We start from the raw sequence: 18,440 nt of genomic DNA, 5'->3' as shown, positions 1-18,440 counted from the left end.
AGTTTTCTGAGTGCAATTAATTAGTCTTTGATTTCCTGGCTTCTTGTACCAAGAGTGTTAATTATGGAGCCAAGCAAACTGAAGCTGAGATTTCAATCTCTTTACCATCTGTCCTGATGCTGCGTCTTGGCCCAGTGGTGGAATCTTTACTAAAGAACCTGTCCTTTAAGAAAGTGCTGCTAACCCAGAAGGAAACTACTGAATAACTAGTTTCTTACCATATAGAATCATACGAATCACAGATCATTTTAACATGTTATTTGATTTTCACACTAAACTCATGAAGAAGAAAAAAAAAATCTCCATTTTATAATTACCAAGACAGCCAGATTTATGCGGCTAATGGAACTTGAAGACCACTTAACTATCAATTAGCAGAGCTGAAATGCATTCAAACCCAGGCCTTTTCATCTCTAAGTCCAGGGAAGTAAAAAACTTTTCCCCAGATGCATGCTAGAGATTGCTGGGACAAAGATGATCAGGATGTGGTGACAGAATGTGGCCATGGCAGAAGACTAAATTTGCAATGAGCCTCTTCTTCTAAGCAATGTATGTGTTGGGTTGAATTAAGGACACTTGTGTCACTCTGCCTGTTCTCAGAAGATGATTCTAAATCAAAGCAAAACCTGAGTGGTGTTGGTTTGTTGTTTTTTTAAAAATCTGAATCTTTTGAAGATCATCTTATATCCACTTATCTTTATATAAGATAAATGGCAGAAAGACCAGCCAGGTGATTTAAACTATAGCTCTTCACTTACAGTTCTCTGCAAAAGATGGGGCCATGATATAAACATGCTTTTCCTCCTCTTGTTGCAGTTATGTAAACAGAAGGCATAATTATTTAAAATTGTGAACTTCCTAATGCTCATCGGCAAGTCCTACGTCATCTCACATACTTTGGGCATGTTGTCAGGAGGGCCAGGAGGGGCCAGTCCTTGGGAAAAGACATCAGGCTTAGAAAGGTAGATGGGCAGCGAAAGAGAAGAAGGTGCTCGATGAGAAACACTCACCATGGCAATGTGCTTGAGCAGGACAGAGTTTGTGAAGACTGCATAGGACAGACAAGGTTCAGCTCTCTTGTTCATTGGGTTACTATGGCTCGTAGTCAATTGGAAGGCATCTAACAAGTTCCACTGAAGGAACTGTGTAAGACGTTCATGTTTTAAAAAGAAACAAATCTTAATCAGACTAAATTTAGCATTTTTTAAAAAAATTTGGAATTTTAAAGAAGGTAAGAGTTAGGATGATATTTTGTGTTGGTAAGGTGGGGGACAGAGGAAACACTTAGGTACTTGCAGGGAATTATCAGTAACTTAGTGATTGATGCAGATCTAAAATTTTAACAGCTGGACCTCAGCAATTACTTCAGAAAAATTTCCTAATAAACAGGAACATAATCATTTGGTAACAAGGTTGTTCACCACAGTATTATTTATAATCACAAAATATTAATAACAACATCACTCAACTATATGTTGTTGTTATGTGCTGTCAAGTCACTTGCGACTCATAGCGACCCTAGGTACAACAGCCCTAAACCCTCCTCTATCCTGTGCCAATCGCACTGTCTCTGACACATCCACCCCAATTACTCCAGTCATTGAATCAATCCACCTCATAGAGGGTCTTCCCCTCTTGCACCATCCCTCCACCCTCCCAAGCATGATGTTCCTCTCCAAGGACTGGTCCCTCCTTACAACATGTCCAAAGTATATCAGACGAAGCCTCAGAATCCTTGCCTCCAAGGGGTAGCCAGCTTTAACCCTCTCCAGGATGAATCTGTTTTCTTGGCAGTCCATAGTCATTCAGTACTCTTCTCCAGCACCATAGCTCAAAGGAATCAATTCTCCTTCTATCCTCCCTTGTCATTGTCCAACTATCTGATGCATAAGAAGTGATTACAAAGACCATAGCCTGTGGCAGATGCACCTTAGTCTCCAGAGTGACACTATTGCTCTTCAGTACCCTGGAAGAGTCCCTAACAGCATAGGCTCTATTGTTGTTGTTGTTGTTGTTATGTGCCGTCGAGTCGTTTCCGACTCATAGCGACCCTATGCACAACAGCCCTAAACCCTGCTCTATCCTGCGCCAACTGCACTGCCCCCGACACACCCATCCCGATTACCCCAGTCACTGAATCAATCCATCTCATAGAGGGTCTTCCCCTCCTGCGCCGTCCCTCCACCCTCCCAAGCATGATGTCCCTCTCCAAGGACCCGTCCCTCCTGGCAACATGTCCAAAGTATGTCAGACGAAGCCCCAGAATCCTTGCCTCCAAGGAGTAGCTTGGTTTAATCCTCTCCAAGATGAATCTGTTTGTTTTCCTGGCAGCCATGGTACATTCAGTACCCTTCTCCAGCACCACAGCTCAAAAGCATCCACTCTCCTTCTGTCCTCCCTAGTCATTGTCCAACTCTCTGATGCTCTATAAACTATAAAATATCTGGAATAATACAATTAAACTGATTGTTTTGCCTTAATTTTATTTAAGCATGGTTCTGGATTTATTTTTTGTTACTTTTTTGAGTGGTTAGGTTACAGGTGCTTTCTATTTCCCATGTTAGATAATTTCTTATTGTTTTTCTAAAAGAAAATATTCTGTTCACGTAATAGGAAAAAAATTATGAATGCTGTTTTCTTTTTTTTTAAGATGTAACATTTTTATGTTCTTGCTTTCAAGAGCACTATAAATGCCAACACAGTTGGACCACTTTGGGGACACATCACTGACTATTTCCTCCAAACAGCATTTCACTAGGAATACAGAGGAAGAAGTGTTTGAAAGGACTATATGCTTATGCATTATATGTATGAGAACAATGTGGAACGAGGCGTGCACTATAGGATGGGCTGAGGAAGGGGAAAGGAAGGAGGGGAGAAAATACACAACAATGAATAAATCTTTTACAAGAAAAGCAAATAAGTAAATAAAAGTGGATGCTGTTTTCTTTTAAAACTTAAATGTGCTCTACGACAGGAATTGAGGTCACCATGTCTCACAGGAAGTTCTCCGCCCCAGGCTTGAGTTCCTGGGCTTCTTGCCTCAGAAAGACAGAGAGCGACCAGCGCCGCAGGAAAGTGAAAGCCTGTTCCCCTCACAGCCCCAACGTACTGTGGGTGGATAAACTGGGGTCCAAGGTGGATACCGCCATGGTGATTGTGGGCAGACCGGGCTCCATGGGAACCCCTCATGGCCTCCTAAACCCCCAGGTATGTCTTTTGTGAGCACGTCCGTGATGAGTGCAAATGACACTTCTCTAAGAACTGGCATAAGTCGAAGAAGAAGGTTTTCACCAAACACCGCAAGAAATGGCAGGATGAGGATGGCAAGAAGCTGTGGGGAAAGGGCTTCAACGGCATGAAGTTCTGCCAGGTCATCCTGGTCATGGCTCACCCCCAGAGGCACCTGCTTCCCCTGAGCCAGCAGGACATCCTGATGCTGGAGATCCAGGTGAACCGGGGCAGATGACCCAGAAGCCGGACTGGGCCTGCGAGAAGCTGGAGCAGCGGGAGCAGGTGAGCCAGGTGTTCAGCCAGGAGGAGATGATCAGTGTCACTGGAGTCACCAAGTGTAAGAGAGACAAAAGTACCAAGAAGCCACCTTGCAGGGCCCACCGAGGGCTGTGCAAGGTCCCTTGTAATGGGCATCTCGCCTGACTGGCCTGCTCTGTGACACGTGCTGAGAAGTGGGACTACTAGCGCCATCCAGAGATCAACAAGAAGGGCTACAAGACTGGCCAAGGCGACTTTGTCAAGGGCGCAAGCTGACCATAAACAACACCTCCCCTGCCCACAATCCCTCTGACAAGAGCTTCGGTCCTCCCAGGGGCTTTGTCCACCATGGTGAAGTGACAGACCACTTTCTCATGCTGAAGGGCGGCTTGGTGGGGACCAAGAGCAAGAGCAGACTCCCCACAAGGCCTTGCTGACCCAAACCAAACCCAGCGCTCTGGAGAAACTGATCTCAAGTTCACCGACACCACCTTCAAGTTTGGTCACGGCCTTTTTCAAACCATGGAAGAGTAAATGGCCTTCATGGGACCACTTAATGAAGACCAGACTACAAAGGAAGGAGGTGCCTAATGGCAGGAATAGATTGTGCAGCTGGTGAGGGTCACAATAAAAATTCTTTTTCAGTGAGGGGGGGAAAAAAGCCAAAACTGAAACATGTTGGAGAAGAGAGGTTCCTGGTAACAATAATACCTGCCACCACCAAGCTTCTGGAGATAAAATAGCGTCTTTATCTTCAGTCTCTGAGGTTGGTCAGAGGGCATCAGGGGTACACAACTTCACCTTGAACACATGTCTCCTAGAACCCAGTCAGTGCCCTGTTCATGAGGGTCATTAAGATGGAGCTCTGATCACGCCCCCCCCCCCCCCCCCCCCCCCCCCGCCACTCCCCAGGGCACTCTCAGCACTCAAACACAGAATGGTTAAGAATCAGGACAGTCTCAAGTTTTCATTTACTTGATATGAGGACCTGGGCAAATTAATATCTCTAATCCTGTTTCTTCCTCTTCTAATAAACTTCACCTCCTAGAACTGCTGTGTGGGCATATGGAGATTGTTTATATATTGTTAGTACTTCCCACCAGGAACCCTTGAGCTGATTCTGACATAGGCTTTCGAAGGTGGTAAACCTTTACAGAAGCTGAGTGCTATATCTGCAGAGTGGCTGGCTGACTCAAACCACCAACCTTGATGTTAGCAGCCAAGCATGTAACCACTACACTATGAGGGCTCCTTGCTTAGTGTAGTTGTTTTTGTGTGCTGTCATGTCAGAACCAACTGACCCTACAGCAGGTTTTCAGAGGCTGTAAATTACGTGGAAGGAGATTGGCCATCTTTATCCCTCAGAGCAGCTGGTAGATTCAAACTGCATGCCTCTGGATTGGCAGCTTGCTTACTACCTGTCGTTGTTAGGTGCTAAGTGAGTCAAGTATAACCCATAGCAACACCATGAACAATAGGCCCTGCCCTATCCTGTGCCATCCTCACAATTTCTGACCACTCGAGCCCATTGTTAGTCACTGTCAATCTACCTGATTGAAGGTCTTCCTCTCTTTCACCGACCCTCCATCTTCTCCAAGCATGATGTCCTTCTCCAAGGAATAGCCTCTCCTAGCAACATGCCCAAAGTGTGTAAGCCAAAGCTTTATCATCTTTGCGTCCAAGGAGTACTCTGGCTACACCTTCTCTAAGACATATTTATGCTTAGTAAGCATCTAGGAAGCACTTAATAAATGACAGTTATTGGGAGGCTCTCATCAGCCCTAATAGTTTCTAGGAATAAGAATCAAAATTTGCTTGAGGCTTAGAATCTACAAAGATCCCTGCTAAGTTACTTTATAATTTTCACTAGTGATACATGTGACAAGGAAATATTTCTACTTCTTCTGCAACAGAGTTCTTAGTAATCCTACTTTAAATCCAAAAAATCCTCAAATTCACCTTCCTATAGATTCTATTTCATAATCTCATTCTCAAACACCTCACCTGCAACTTGATGATATCACTAGAGATACTGAGGTGCAACTATGAAAATCAGTTTCCAAGTAGTTCACCAAGATAAGTGAGATTGCCAAGTGCTGTCCAGTGGCTCTAAGTTGGAGTAACCCTGTGGACACCAGAATGAAATCCTACCCCTTCCTCACCCCCTCTGCTGTACTTACTCCAATCGTTCTAGTCACTGGGTCCATCTCCCCTGGAGAGTCTTCCTTTATTCACTCATCCTCTACTTTTCCAAGAATTACCTTCCTTCTCCAGGAATTGTCCCCTCCTCATAAGTCTAAATTAGGAGACATGCTTTGCTACTAAGAAGCACTCAAGAGTGCTCTACTTCCTCCAAAAGAGACTTGCTCATTCTTTTGGCATCCATAGTGTCATACTCAATATTCTTTACAAACACCACAGTTCTAAGGTTATCAACTTTTCAGCCTTCTTCATCTGTTGTCCAATTTTCACATGCTTTTGAAACAACTGAAAATACTACAGCCTGGGTCCAGTGCACCTTAATGTTTAAATGACGTGCTTATTCTTAAACACTTAAAAGAAGTCCTTGAGGAGATTTGCCTAATGCAAGACATTGTTTTATTTTTGTTGTTGTTGTTGATTTGCTTACCAAATTGTTTACATTGCATTTCACACTATTCTTCTTTCACACTGTGTTTCATACAACCATTCTCATGCATCTTGTTTCCTTAAATCAATCACCATTGGGCCTTGACCATCATTATCCTGTCTTTTTACCTGGACCCTTCCCTTTCCTTGACAGCTGCTTCCATGAGTGTTGATTCAAAGTAAAACTAAATCCTTGACACCTTCAATCTTTTCCATTTAACATGATGTTACTTATTGTTCCAGTTGTGAGGATCTTTATATTTAAGTTTAATACCAAAGGCTACAGAGAGTTTCATCAATACATACTGCTCACCCAAAGAGGTTACCCCTGGGCAGGGTTCACACCACCAAAGAGATGGAAATAACCCAAGTGTCCAAAATGGACAGATAGGTAATGGAGTGTTACATAACTCTCAAAAACAACAAAGAATTTAAAAAAATTTACATGTCTACAGGACATTGAGGGAAACCACACAGTCACAAAAGGACAAATTTCATATGTGACTATTATTACAAGAAGCATTGAAGTTTCCACACCCATGGTCATTCTTCTGTGGTTTCCAGGTATAATAGGGGGGCAAAATCAGACACAAGGCAGGTGAAGGGAAAGACAACACACATTAAGAAGACAATCAGCACAATAGCAGTGTAGAAAAGGAAGACAGAGAGCTATAGGAGGAAGAATAAAAATCAGAATTACAGAGAGGAACCAAAAAAAGAGCCATTACATTGTAGGTCTTGAGAGAGATATTAGTGAACAAAATGCATATGAATGTATAGATAATGTGCTTTCCAAATTTATCTCAAATAACAATAAAAACCAGAAATTAAAAATACACACACACACGTAAATGGCTCAAATCCTGTTTGCTGCAAGCAAGGTTGTGTCATCTGCATTCCGCAAGCTGTTGATAAGTCTGACGTCAATCCTGATGCCTTATTATTCTTCACGTGGCCAACTACTTGGATTATTTGTTCAGTATACATATTTACAGGTATGATAACAAGAAACAACCCTGACATACAATTTTCCCAATTTTAAACCATGTGGTCCTCCCTTATTTTGTCCAAGTAGCTGCTTCTTGATCTATGTACAGGTTCTACATGAGAATAAATGTTGTTGTTGTTGTTGTTAAGTGCCGTTGAGTCGCCTGCGACTCAAAGCGACCCTATGTACAACAGCCGTAAACTCCGCTCTGTCCTGTGCCAATCGCACTATCTCCGACACTCCCATCCCAATTATCCCAGTCACTGAATCAATCCACCTCATAGAGGGCCTTCCTCTCCTGTGCTGTCCCTCCACCCGCCCAAGCAAGATGTCCCTCTCCAAGGACCAGTCTCTCCTCACAACATGTCCAAAGTATGTTAGATGGAGCCTCAGAATCCTTGCCACCAAGGAGCCACCCAGATTAACCCTTTCCAGGACAAATCTGTTTGTTTTCCTAGCAGTCCATGGTATTCTCAATACTCTTCTCCAGCACCACAGCTCAAAGGCATCCATTCTCCTTCTATCCTCCCTGGTCATTGTCCAACTCTCTGATGCATAACAAGTGATTGCGAAGACCATGGCCTGTATCAAACGCACCTTAGTCTCCAGAGAGACAACATTGCTCTTCAGTACTTTGGAGAGGTCCCTAACAGCAGACTTTCCCATGGCAATGTGCCTTTTAATTTCCTGGCTGCTGGTGCCAAGACTGTTGACTATGGAGCCAAGCCAACTAAAGCTGTGTACAATCTCAATCTCTTCGCCATCCATCCTGATGCTGCCAATTGGTCCAGTGGTGAGAATCTTTGTCTTCTTGACATTGAGCCTCAATCCATATTGGAGGCTGCAGTCCTTGACGCTCTGCAGAAGGCGCTTCAGGTCCTCCTCAGTTTCAGCAAGCAGGGTTTTGTCATCTGCATAATGCATATTGTTGATAAATTATCCACCAATGTTGACCCCACATTTCTCCTCATAGAGCCCAGCCTCCCGGATAATCTGTTCTGCATATAGGTTGAAAAGGTATGGAGATAGGTGTTCTGAAATTCCCGTTCTTCAAAATGTCAGCCATAATATATTCTGGCCCAAAGCTCAAGGCCTTTGCTGTGAATAGAACAAAAGGAAACATCTTTCTGGTAGTCTTTCCCTTCAGCCAAGACCCATCTGAAGGACTGATGTTCTCTTCTCCCTCCACCTTGGATTTCTGGCAGCTCCTATTTTTGTACACCTTCAATGATCTTCAGAAAATTTTACTTGTGTGTGATAATTTATTCCTGCATTTTGTTGGATCACCTTCTTTTTTTTTTTTAATGGTCACAAATAGGGATCTCTGTCACTCAGTTGACCAAGGAGCTGTCCTCTAAATCCTTCAGCTTAGATGAATGAGTGCGTTCAGGGTTGGATCTGTTTAACACCTCAATTAGTATATTCCTGGAGCCATATTTTCTTGCCAACACCTTCAGTGCATTTTGGACTACTTCAGTTCCATTGGTTCTTAATAATCTACTATCTCCTGAAATGGTTACACATCAACCAATTCCTTTTTTGTATACTGCGTATTATTCTCATCATCTTTTGAATCTTGTTGCATCATTCAATATTTTCCCATAGAATCCTTCCATAATGTAACTAGAAGCTTCCGTCTTCTTCCTCAGTTCTTTTAGTTAGAAAAAAAAAGTCAAATGCATAGAAATTCCATATGACGCAGCTATTTCACTACTTGGAATATACCCTGAGAAAATGAAAACTGAGGCACAAATGGAGATCTGTACACCAATGTTCATAGCAGTATTATTCACCATCGCAAGAACATGAAAACAGTCTAGATGTCTAACCACAAACAAATGGTTTGAGAAATTATGGTACATTCACATACACAGCATGCAGGAATAATGATTTTTGTAAATTATTACCTAACTTGGGAGGAACTGGAGAACATTATGCTGAGTGAACTAGGCTCAGTTCCACAAGGACAAATATTGTATAAAACCATTATTGTAGAATGAGTATAAGGATACAAGGGGGTGGGGGAGGTGGAAGCAGAGGAACGAGGATGTGCGGGGGTGGGGGGCATTAATCATGGAGTTGTACAATTTGATGGGTTAGGGGTGAGGGAAATTGAAAGAATCTGCTCTGGAAAACAATATATTTGAATTTTGTAAATAAATTAGTTATAATTTTTAAAATGCCAAATGTATTATATTAAGAGTGATGAGATAAATTTGTTTTTCTATTCAAAAAAGTACCATATTTTCTTAGTCATAATACTTTGTTCAATTGTGGATAGATTCCAAATTCATGCTGCTTTTAAAGGACCTTGGGATTTCATCATGCTTTATTATGGCCTCCATTCATTCCCACTAACAGAACAGCTCCACATATATTCAAGGTGCCATGAACTGACCTTTCTGCTGCAAGGTTAAATGCTGATACTTAAAGGTAGGAAGGCTTAGCTTGCTACAAGAGTACCCACTGAGAGAACTATTATTGGAATGGTAAGTCTCAGCAGAGGCTAATATCTTCCTAGAGGCTGTGAGGAAATACTCAAGATTTAATAGGAAAAATATTCAGGAAAAGAATTCAAAATCTTCTCATTCTCCCCCTTGAGGAGACCGAAGAAAATGAGCGAGGAGGACATGCTGCTTAATAACAGATCAGTCAGAACTCACGACTCATCACTGAGGCATCAGACCTGAATAGGTGAACCAGCTTTTTATTTCAGCAAATTAAGATGAAAGTAAACAAAATTTCACTGTGTTCTAAAATTCTGCAAGGGATTAAGCAAAGTCCTTTAAGGTTTCCGAAGGTATTTTAGGGTGCTATGCAGGTCAAAGCCACCTTCAAATCTTAGAGCACAGAGCACAGCATGGGGGGCAGAAGGGAGGAGTTGGGGTACAGAGCATGTTGCACAAAGTCTCTTAGTGGTCCCCACACCACGCAGGTATGAATAACTATGAATCCCAGAAGCCCGTGGGTCAAAGCCACCTTAAAATCAGGAAGACAACATTATATACCAAATCTATAGGATTTATCGACTCTTGGGACGTTTTCCTTGCCAGAAGGAGCATGGTGGTGTGAGCGCAGCAATCGTGGCAAGCTTTTGGAGTCGAGAGCTTTTCCGAGCATGTGTTTGACATGCAGGTTTGCTCTGTCCCCGGGAGCGAGGCAAGCCAGGCCTGGCCTACGGTTTGAGCCAGGAGGCGGCCTTAAGGCCAAAGGCAGTTGGGAGAGGAGGAGGCCACGTTCTTCCTGGTTGGCTCCTAGTTGGCCTAGTGTAAAGGAAGTTTTCCTTGCCAGAAGGAGCATTCTTCTAGGTGGTATAGCACTGGTCTGTGCATTGCTGTACAGAAGTAACTCGTGGTTGCTGTGATGCTGAAGACTGTGACAGTGATGTGGTAATGGGTACCCATGGTGGACAGTGTTGGCTGGAGCTTCCCGACTAAAACAAGCCAGGAAGCAGGAGCGGCATCCACTTCCAAAATGGCTTGCCTCTGGAAACTCTACGTACAAACAGCGCTCAGCCTGTTCGTGCATAGGGTCGCTGAGTTGTCTACAACTCAACGGCACCAAACAACAACAACAACAACAACATAGGATTTAGCAACCTCCCCTGGAAAACTCGTGTAGCATAAACTGAGGAGAAGTTGCCCTAAGGCACAAGGAGTCAACCCGGAGCAGGAGGCATTAGGAATCACAGAAACATTGACATATAAGCCATCACATCAAGGGCTGGATGGAGGAGATTGATGCTGAATGGAGAAGGTGGGAGTAGATATAAATGCTGGTACAGCACGGAGAGGAGTGGCTCAAAACACACCTGGCAAGGTTGGGGGTAACATGGAATCTATTGGGTTTTTTCCTACTACTGAGAAATATCTTTAATCTGCCCTTTTCTGTAAAATGCTTGTCTGTCACATAATGTTCTCAATCTGAGCAATCAAATTACGACAGACTAGGAAGAAAGATTGGCCATCCACTTCTGGAATAGCAGGCCTGTGAAAACCCTTTCTATAACAGAGCACACTTAGATTAGCAGATACGGTAACTGAGGCTGAACCCTCAAGTATGGAAACACACAGAAGGAGGAACAGCTGTAAGCAGACATTAGTGATTGGAACATGGAATGTAAGAACCATAAATGTAGGAAAATTGGATATTGTTAAGAGGGAAAGGGAACGCATAAATACTGACATACTAGGTATTGGCTAAATGAGATGGACTGGCATCGGACATTTTGAATCAGAGGATCATATGATCTACGAGGCTGGAGACGAAAAGGTGAGGAAAAATGGGATTGCTTCCATAATCAAAAAGTTATTTCTAGATGTGTCTTGAAATACAATGTTGTGACAGGATAATATCCATACATATACAAGGAAGTTCAGTGAATACCACCATCATTCAAATATATGCACCAACAACCAAGAGCCTAGGAGAAGGAAATAGAAGATTCTACCAACTTTTGCAGTCAGAGATTGATCAAACATGCAGTCAAGATGTATTAATAATAATGAGTGACTGGAATGCAAAAGTTGGGAATAGAGAAGAAGTATCAACAGTTGGAGGGCATAGACTGGGTGAGAGAAATGAAGCAGGAGATAGAATGATACAATTTCGCACAATGACTTATTCATTGCAAATACATTTTATAAGAAACACAAACACAGGCTATAGACATGGATTTGACCTGATAGTATGTATAGGAATCAGACAAATGACATCTGTGGAAAGAATCACTAGAGAAGCTCAATATAAGCTGTGAAAACTAGGCCAGCTGCTGACTGTAGAACAGACCACCAACTACTCATGCAAGTTCAAGCTGAAGCTGAGGAAAATTAAATCAAATCCACAAGAACCAAAATTTGACCTTGAGTCTATCCCACATGAATTTCAAAACCATCTCAGGAACAGATTTGAAGCCTTGGACATTAATGAGCGAAGACCAAATGAGCTGTGGGAAGATCATCCAGGAAGAATGCAAAAGGTCATTACAAAGACAGAAGAGGAAGAAAAGACCAAGATGGATAACAGAAGAAACTCTAAATATTGCACTGGAGCACTGAGAAGCCAAAGCAAAGGAAAGAAATCAAGATATTATGGAGTTGAACAGAAGATTTCAGAGGGCAGCACGGGAGGACAAAGTTAAGTATTACAATGAAATGTGCAAGGAGCTGGAGTCAGAAAATCACAAGGGCTTAACTCTCTCAGCATTTCTTAAGCTGAAGGAACTGAAGAACAAATTCAAACCTCGAGTTGTAACACTTAGGGATGCTTTGGGCAGAATATTAAGTAATCCAGGAAGCATTAAAGAAGATGGAAAGAGAATACAGAGTCATTGTACCAAACGGAACTGGTGGACACAGAAGAATTTAATGAAAAAACATATGAGCAATAGCCTATGGAGCCTATGGTGATGAAGGAAGAAGTTCAAGCTGCTCTGAAAGAATTGGCAAAAAAAAAACAGGGCCCCAGGAATTGATGGCATACCAATTGACATATTTCAACAAACAGATGCTGCCCTGGATGAGTTCACCAAGTTGCACCAAGAAATTTGGAGGACAACCACCTGGCCAACTGACTGGAAGAGATCTATAATTGTTTCCATTCCAAAGAAAGGTGTTTCGACAGAGTGTGGAAATTATCAAACAGTATCATTGATACCACATGCAAGCAAGATTCTGCTAATTATCCAAAAATGACTGAAACAGCACATCAACAAGGAACTGCCTGAAGAGCAGGATAGATTTAGAAGAGACCATGGCACTAGGGATATTATAGCTAATGTCAGATAGATCTTGGCTGAGAATATCTGTTTTGACTACGCAAAAGCATTTGACTCTGCACATCTCTGAGAATGGGGATCCCAGAACACTTAATTGTATTTATGCAAAACCTATACTTGAACCAGGAGGCAGTCATCAGAACAGAGCAAGGAAACACTGCATAGTTCAAAACTGGGAAAGGTTCAATCTATATGCAGAACAGATTTTTCTGGTAGGCTAGGCTCTATAAGAAGTGTGGCATCAAGATTGGAGGTAATCAACAATCTGCATTATGCAGATGACACAACCCTGCTTGCTGAAACTGAGGGGGACCTGAAGCACTTGCTGAAGAAAGTCAAGGACTACAGCCTTCAATGTGGATTGAAGCTCAACATCAAGAAAACAAAGATTCTCACCACTGGGCCGATTGGCAGCATAATGATGGATGATGAAGAGACTGAGATCGTTCACAACTTCAGTTTGTTCAACTCTACAGTCAACACCCTTGGTACCAGCAGCCAGGAAATTAAAAGATGAACTGCATTGGGAAAGTCTGCTGTCAGGGACCTCTTCAAAGTACAGAAGAGCAATGATGTCAGTTTGGAGACTAAGATGCACCTGATACAGGCCATGGTCTTTTCAATTACTTGCTATGCATCAGAGAGCTGGACAATGACTAGGGATGATAGAAGGAGAGTTGATGCCTTTGAGCTTTGGTGCTGGAGATGAGTATTGAATATACCACAGACTGCTAGAAGAACAAACAAGTTCATCCTGGAGAAGGTGATCCAGGCTGCTCTTTGGAGGCAAAGTTTCTGAAGCTTCATCTGACATACTTTGGGCATGTTGCAAGATGGGATCAGTCCTTGGAGAGGGACGTCATACTTGGGAGGGTGGCAGAACAGCACAGGAGAGGAAGACCCTCAATGAGCTGAATTAATTCAGTCACTGGGGACCGGTGTGCCAGAGACAATAAGATTGGCAAGGGATGGAGCAGGGCTTAGGGCTGTTGTACATAAAGTCACAAGTGACTCAACAACACATAATAACAACCCACGACATAATATATTGTCATATATATTGATGTATATATGACCCAAGGGCAGAGGGTCTACTTGGTTTTTCATAGTCAATAGCATTTGTTGGGCATGTCTTTAAAATTCTGTAGTGTTGGTTTAAGTGTGCAGCTGGCCTGGAGGCTCCTGTGGAGTTGTTCCACTCCAGAAGTTGGTTTATTAATGTTAGGATGAACATTCTTGAGGTGGTGCAGCAGTCGTCTGCTATTTGCTGTACTGAAGTAACTTGGAGTTGCTGTAATGCTGAACACTGTGTCATAGTTCTGCCAAATACCATAATGGTTACCAATCATGGACAGTGTTTGGAGGAGTTTCCAGATTGATTAAGGTTTGGAAGGAGGAGTGTCATCCACGACCTCAATCAGATGCCTCTGGAAACTCTATGAACACAGAGAAATGACGTTAATTTTAGAACAGAGTTCAGGTCTTTTGTTTATAAGGTTGCTATGAGCCGTATTCGACTTGACAGCACTTAACCACCGCTAAGTGAGACTAGTGTTCTATTTTGGAGGAACATTTTTCTACTTTGTACATCACTCTTTGTCAAATTGCTGTACCAAAGTAATCTGGGTTTGCTGAACCTTGTGCCACTGGGGTGTCAAATGCCGTAATTGTTTCCCAATGTGGACAGTGTTTGGTGGAGCTCCCAGTTGTAAAACAGGTTTGGAAGCAGGAGTGGCATCCACTTCCTAAACCACACGCCTGTGGAAACTCTTAACTTGGAGAAACGATGAGGTATAGAAAGGCATTAGGTCTTTTGTTCCTAGAGTTGCTATGAGTTATGCTTGACTCAATGGCAATCAACAACCACCCACGATGTATATATTGTTGTTGTCGTTGCTGTGTACCATAGTGCTGGAGCCGACTCATAGCTGACCCTCCAGTGGGTTTTCAGAGGTAGTTAATCGATTGCTCATTCTTCTGTGGAGCGGCAGGTTGCCTCAAACCTTGTGCCTTTTGGATTGAACTGCAGCGTCTTGCCACCAGGCAACAAGAGCTCCCTTACAACCTATATGTTATGTACCACTGAGTTACTTGCAACTCATAGTGACCTTATGTACAAAGAGCCCTAAACCCTGCTCTATCCTGTGCCAACCTTAGTCTCTGATACCCGTACTCCCATTACCCCAGTCACTGAATTGACCCATCTCATCAAGGGTCTGCCTCTCTTGCACTGTCCCTCCACCCTCCCAAACATGATGTCCCTCTCCAAGGACTGATCCCTCCTTGCAACATGTCCCAAGTATGTGAGATGAAGCTTCAGAATACTTGCCTCCAAGGAGAAGCCCGGTTTCACCCTCTCTAGGATGAACCAGTTTGCTTTCCTAGCAGTCCATGGTATATTCAATATTCTTCTCCAGCACCACAGCTCAAAGGCTCAAGTTTATCACAGATGGTGAGGATGATACTTGTGTCAAGTCAGAGGAAGGTTCAGATTCATTGTTCATAGGGTCACTATGAGATGCAGTCAACTCCATGACACATAGTAACAATCCATGTAGTGGGGAAGTCAGAAATCACTGTTCTCAACAGGTATACTTAATATGATAGAAGACTCGTTTTTAAGTCTGCCCCAAGCGGTTCCCAGGTTTTACCTATTGCCTACCTAGTGCCAAGCAAGCAAAATTGTGTCATCTGCATAACGCAGGTCGTTGATGAGTCTTCCTCCAATCCTGTCACATTCCTCCTCATAAAGTCCAGCCTCCCAAATGTCCTGTTCTGCATATAGATTGAAAAGGTATGGAGATGGAATGCATCCTTGACACACACCTTTGCTAATTCTGAACCATGCAGTTTCCTTTCTCAGTTCTGATGACTGCTTCTTTGTATAAGCATAGGTTTTGGATGAGCACAATTCAGTGTTCTGGGATCCCGTATAACCACCACCACCTAGTGACAGGGCTGACGTGTCTTGTGGGTAAAGAACCAACAGCAGATGTTGAGAAACAGATCACCTGGTTCAACCACTTCCTTTTCCAAAGAAACTAAGGGCTTTCCTCCAAGAAAGTGGCTCACCTACTTTGGCACGTAACTCAGTGTATGAAAAGGATCTCAGATGCAGCATTCTAGCTTTGCAGTGCAAGGCTATTTCCTTCTGCTCTGGTTAGAGTTCCTGTACAATCTATGTAAAATACACTACCTTCTCCACTTCCCTACAAAGCGATACCGATCCATGAGGGAGGCCAGCTCAAGCTGTTATGAGGACTCTGAGGCAGCCGACACACAGGTGACTTTAGACTCCATTTCACACTCGCCCTATTCTACTGACCACTTTTGGTAGGTCTCCTTTCAAAACCAACCCCGAATCATCAGGGCATATGAATTCTGATGTAAAATAACTCACGAGAAAGGTGAGGGTTTAGCCACTGTTATAAAACAGGACTGACATGGGGGCTGGGAGAGAGTAATCTAAACGGCATTGAAACAGACGAGGGAGAGAACGGTATAAAAAGAATATATGATTAGATATTATTGGCATGACAAGAGTCCAGAATAAGAGCTGCATAGTAAAGTGGGGGGGGGGGGTTATGTGACTGTATAATAATCAAAGAACTTTTTTCCTAAAGAAAAAAGCAGCGATCTGGGGGGTAGGAGGGGCAGGGAGGAAAATGTGCAACAATGAACGACTGGAAACCCAAGTTCTTTATACACTTTCATTAAAATCTCAGTAAGACTGTTATGATAACCATAATGCCCTATAATATATTGCTTTTAAACTGCAATATATTATCATAAGACTCCAGAATAAAGGTTGCAGAGTGGAGTATACTCGGGGTGGGGGGATTGTATACCAATGAGGGAGTTTTGCTTTTAGGGGAGAGGAGCAAAAGGGGGTGGGAGGGGAGAGGGGTTTGTGCGGGGAGAAGGGTGCAACAATGAATGAATGGAATTCCAAAATCTCTGTAGATGTTCATTGAATGAAAAAAAAAAAGGAAAAAAATCCCATTAAGAAAAAAACAAGGAAAGAAATGAGAGGGTTTAATCTATCTTCTTAAATAAAAATGACCAAAGACCAGATGAGTTATGGAATGACATCAAAGATGCCATCCAAGAAGAAAGCAAAAGGTCATTACAAAGCCGGGGAGGGGGGGAGGGTTAAGAAAAGCCCAAAAGGGATGTCAGAATAGACGATACTTGCACATAAATGAAAAGATGCCAAAACAAGGGGAAAGAATGCTGAAGTAAGAGACCTGAATGGAAGATTTCAAATGGCAGCTTGAGAAGACAAAGTATTATAACGAAATAATGCAAGAAGCTTGAGTTAGAACATCAAATTGGAAGAACAAGCTCAGCATTTCTCAAGCGAAAGAACTGAATAACAAATAAAAGCTTCAAGTCGTAACACTTGAAGGATTCTACAGGCAAAATCTTAAATGAGTCAAGAAGCATCAGAAGATGGAAAGAAGAGTCACTGCACACACACACAAAAACAAATTTAGTGAACACAAAACCATTTAAACATTTAACAAGATCAAGAACCAGTAATATTGAAAGAGGAAATCCAAGCAGCACTGAAGGCATTGGGAAACACAAGGACCCAGAAACTGATGGAATACCAACTGTCATGTTTCAACAGAGATGCAGCACTGGATATGCTTTTTAGTCTATGTCAAGAAATTTGGAAGACAGCTACTGAAGTGGTCAACTGACTGAAAATATCCATATTTATTCCCATGCCCAAAAAAGGTGACTGAACAGACTGCAGAAATTATTAAACACTATTATTAATATCACATGCTAATAAAATCTTGCTCAAGATCATTCAAAAATGGCTGAAAAAGTACATCAACAGAAAACGGCCAGAAACTGAAGCTGAATTCAGAAGAGGCCAGGGCACAAAGGATATCAATGTTGATGATGGTGGATCTTGGTTGAAAGTGGAGAATATCACAAAAATAGGTACTTGTGCAAAAGCATTTGACTGTGTAGAGTTACGGCTAATTTTAAGAAGAATCCCAGATGATTTAATTAATTGTTCTCACGTGAAACCTATACATAGGTCAAGTTGTCAAACAGAACAAGGGAACAGTGCACGATTTAAAATTGGGAAAGGTGAGAGTCAGGGTTGAATCCTTTCCTTGTACTAATTCAATCTGTATGTTGAACACATCATTCAATGAAGAATGTAGCATCAGGATTGGAGGACCAGTCTCATCAGGATTGGAGGACTAGTCTCTCCTGAACACGTGCCCAAAGTATGTGAGACGGACCTTCAAAATCCTGTACTCAAGACCTCTTAAAGGTAATCCATAAAATGCCAGGCAACTTCTTTTGTTGTCAATGTAAGAATTGTTGTTGTTGTTATGTGCTGTCACCTTGGAATGAACTCAGAGCTGATTGTCTAGAGGATTTGCAGAGGCAGTAAATCACTAAGAAGAGGACTGCCCATCTTTCTCCAGCAGAGCAGCTGGTGGACTTGAACCATGTGCCTTTGTGTTGGTAGCACCAACACCTTTCTACCACAATGTAAAGATTTACTGTGTTTCAAAGAGTCACATT

The 18,440-nt window shown here is 42.5% G+C and overlaps 1 protein-coding gene and 1 pseudogene across 1 annotated transcript in view; one reads left to right on the top strand and one right to left on the bottom strand.

Annotated features, from left to right (window-relative positions):
* Positions 1-3,152, bottom strand: part of IL17F (interleukin 17F) — a 34,459-nt gene extending 31,307 nt beyond the window's left edge. Inside the window, exon 1 of the mRNA XM_006882112.1 lies at positions 3,147-3,152. Coding sequence (XP_006882174.1) covers positions 3,147-3,152 — 6 coding nt within the window. The remainder of the gene's footprint in view (positions 1-3,146) is intronic.
* On the top strand, positions 3,151-3,657 carry LOC102877595 (annotated as a pseudogene).
* Positions 3,658-18,440: the final 14,783 nt, after the last annotated feature.

This window comes from Elephantulus edwardii, unplaced genomic scaffold (assembly GCF_000299155.1).
Source record: "Elephantulus edwardii isolate Elephantulus edwardi_28Jun2011 unplaced genomic scaffold, EleEdw1.0 scaffold00017, whole genome shotgun sequence".
Classification (NCBI taxonomy): Eukaryota; Metazoa; Chordata; class Mammalia; order Macroscelidea; family Macroscelididae; genus Elephantulus; species Elephantulus edwardii.
This window is presented reverse-complemented; position numbering and strand designations above follow the sequence as displayed.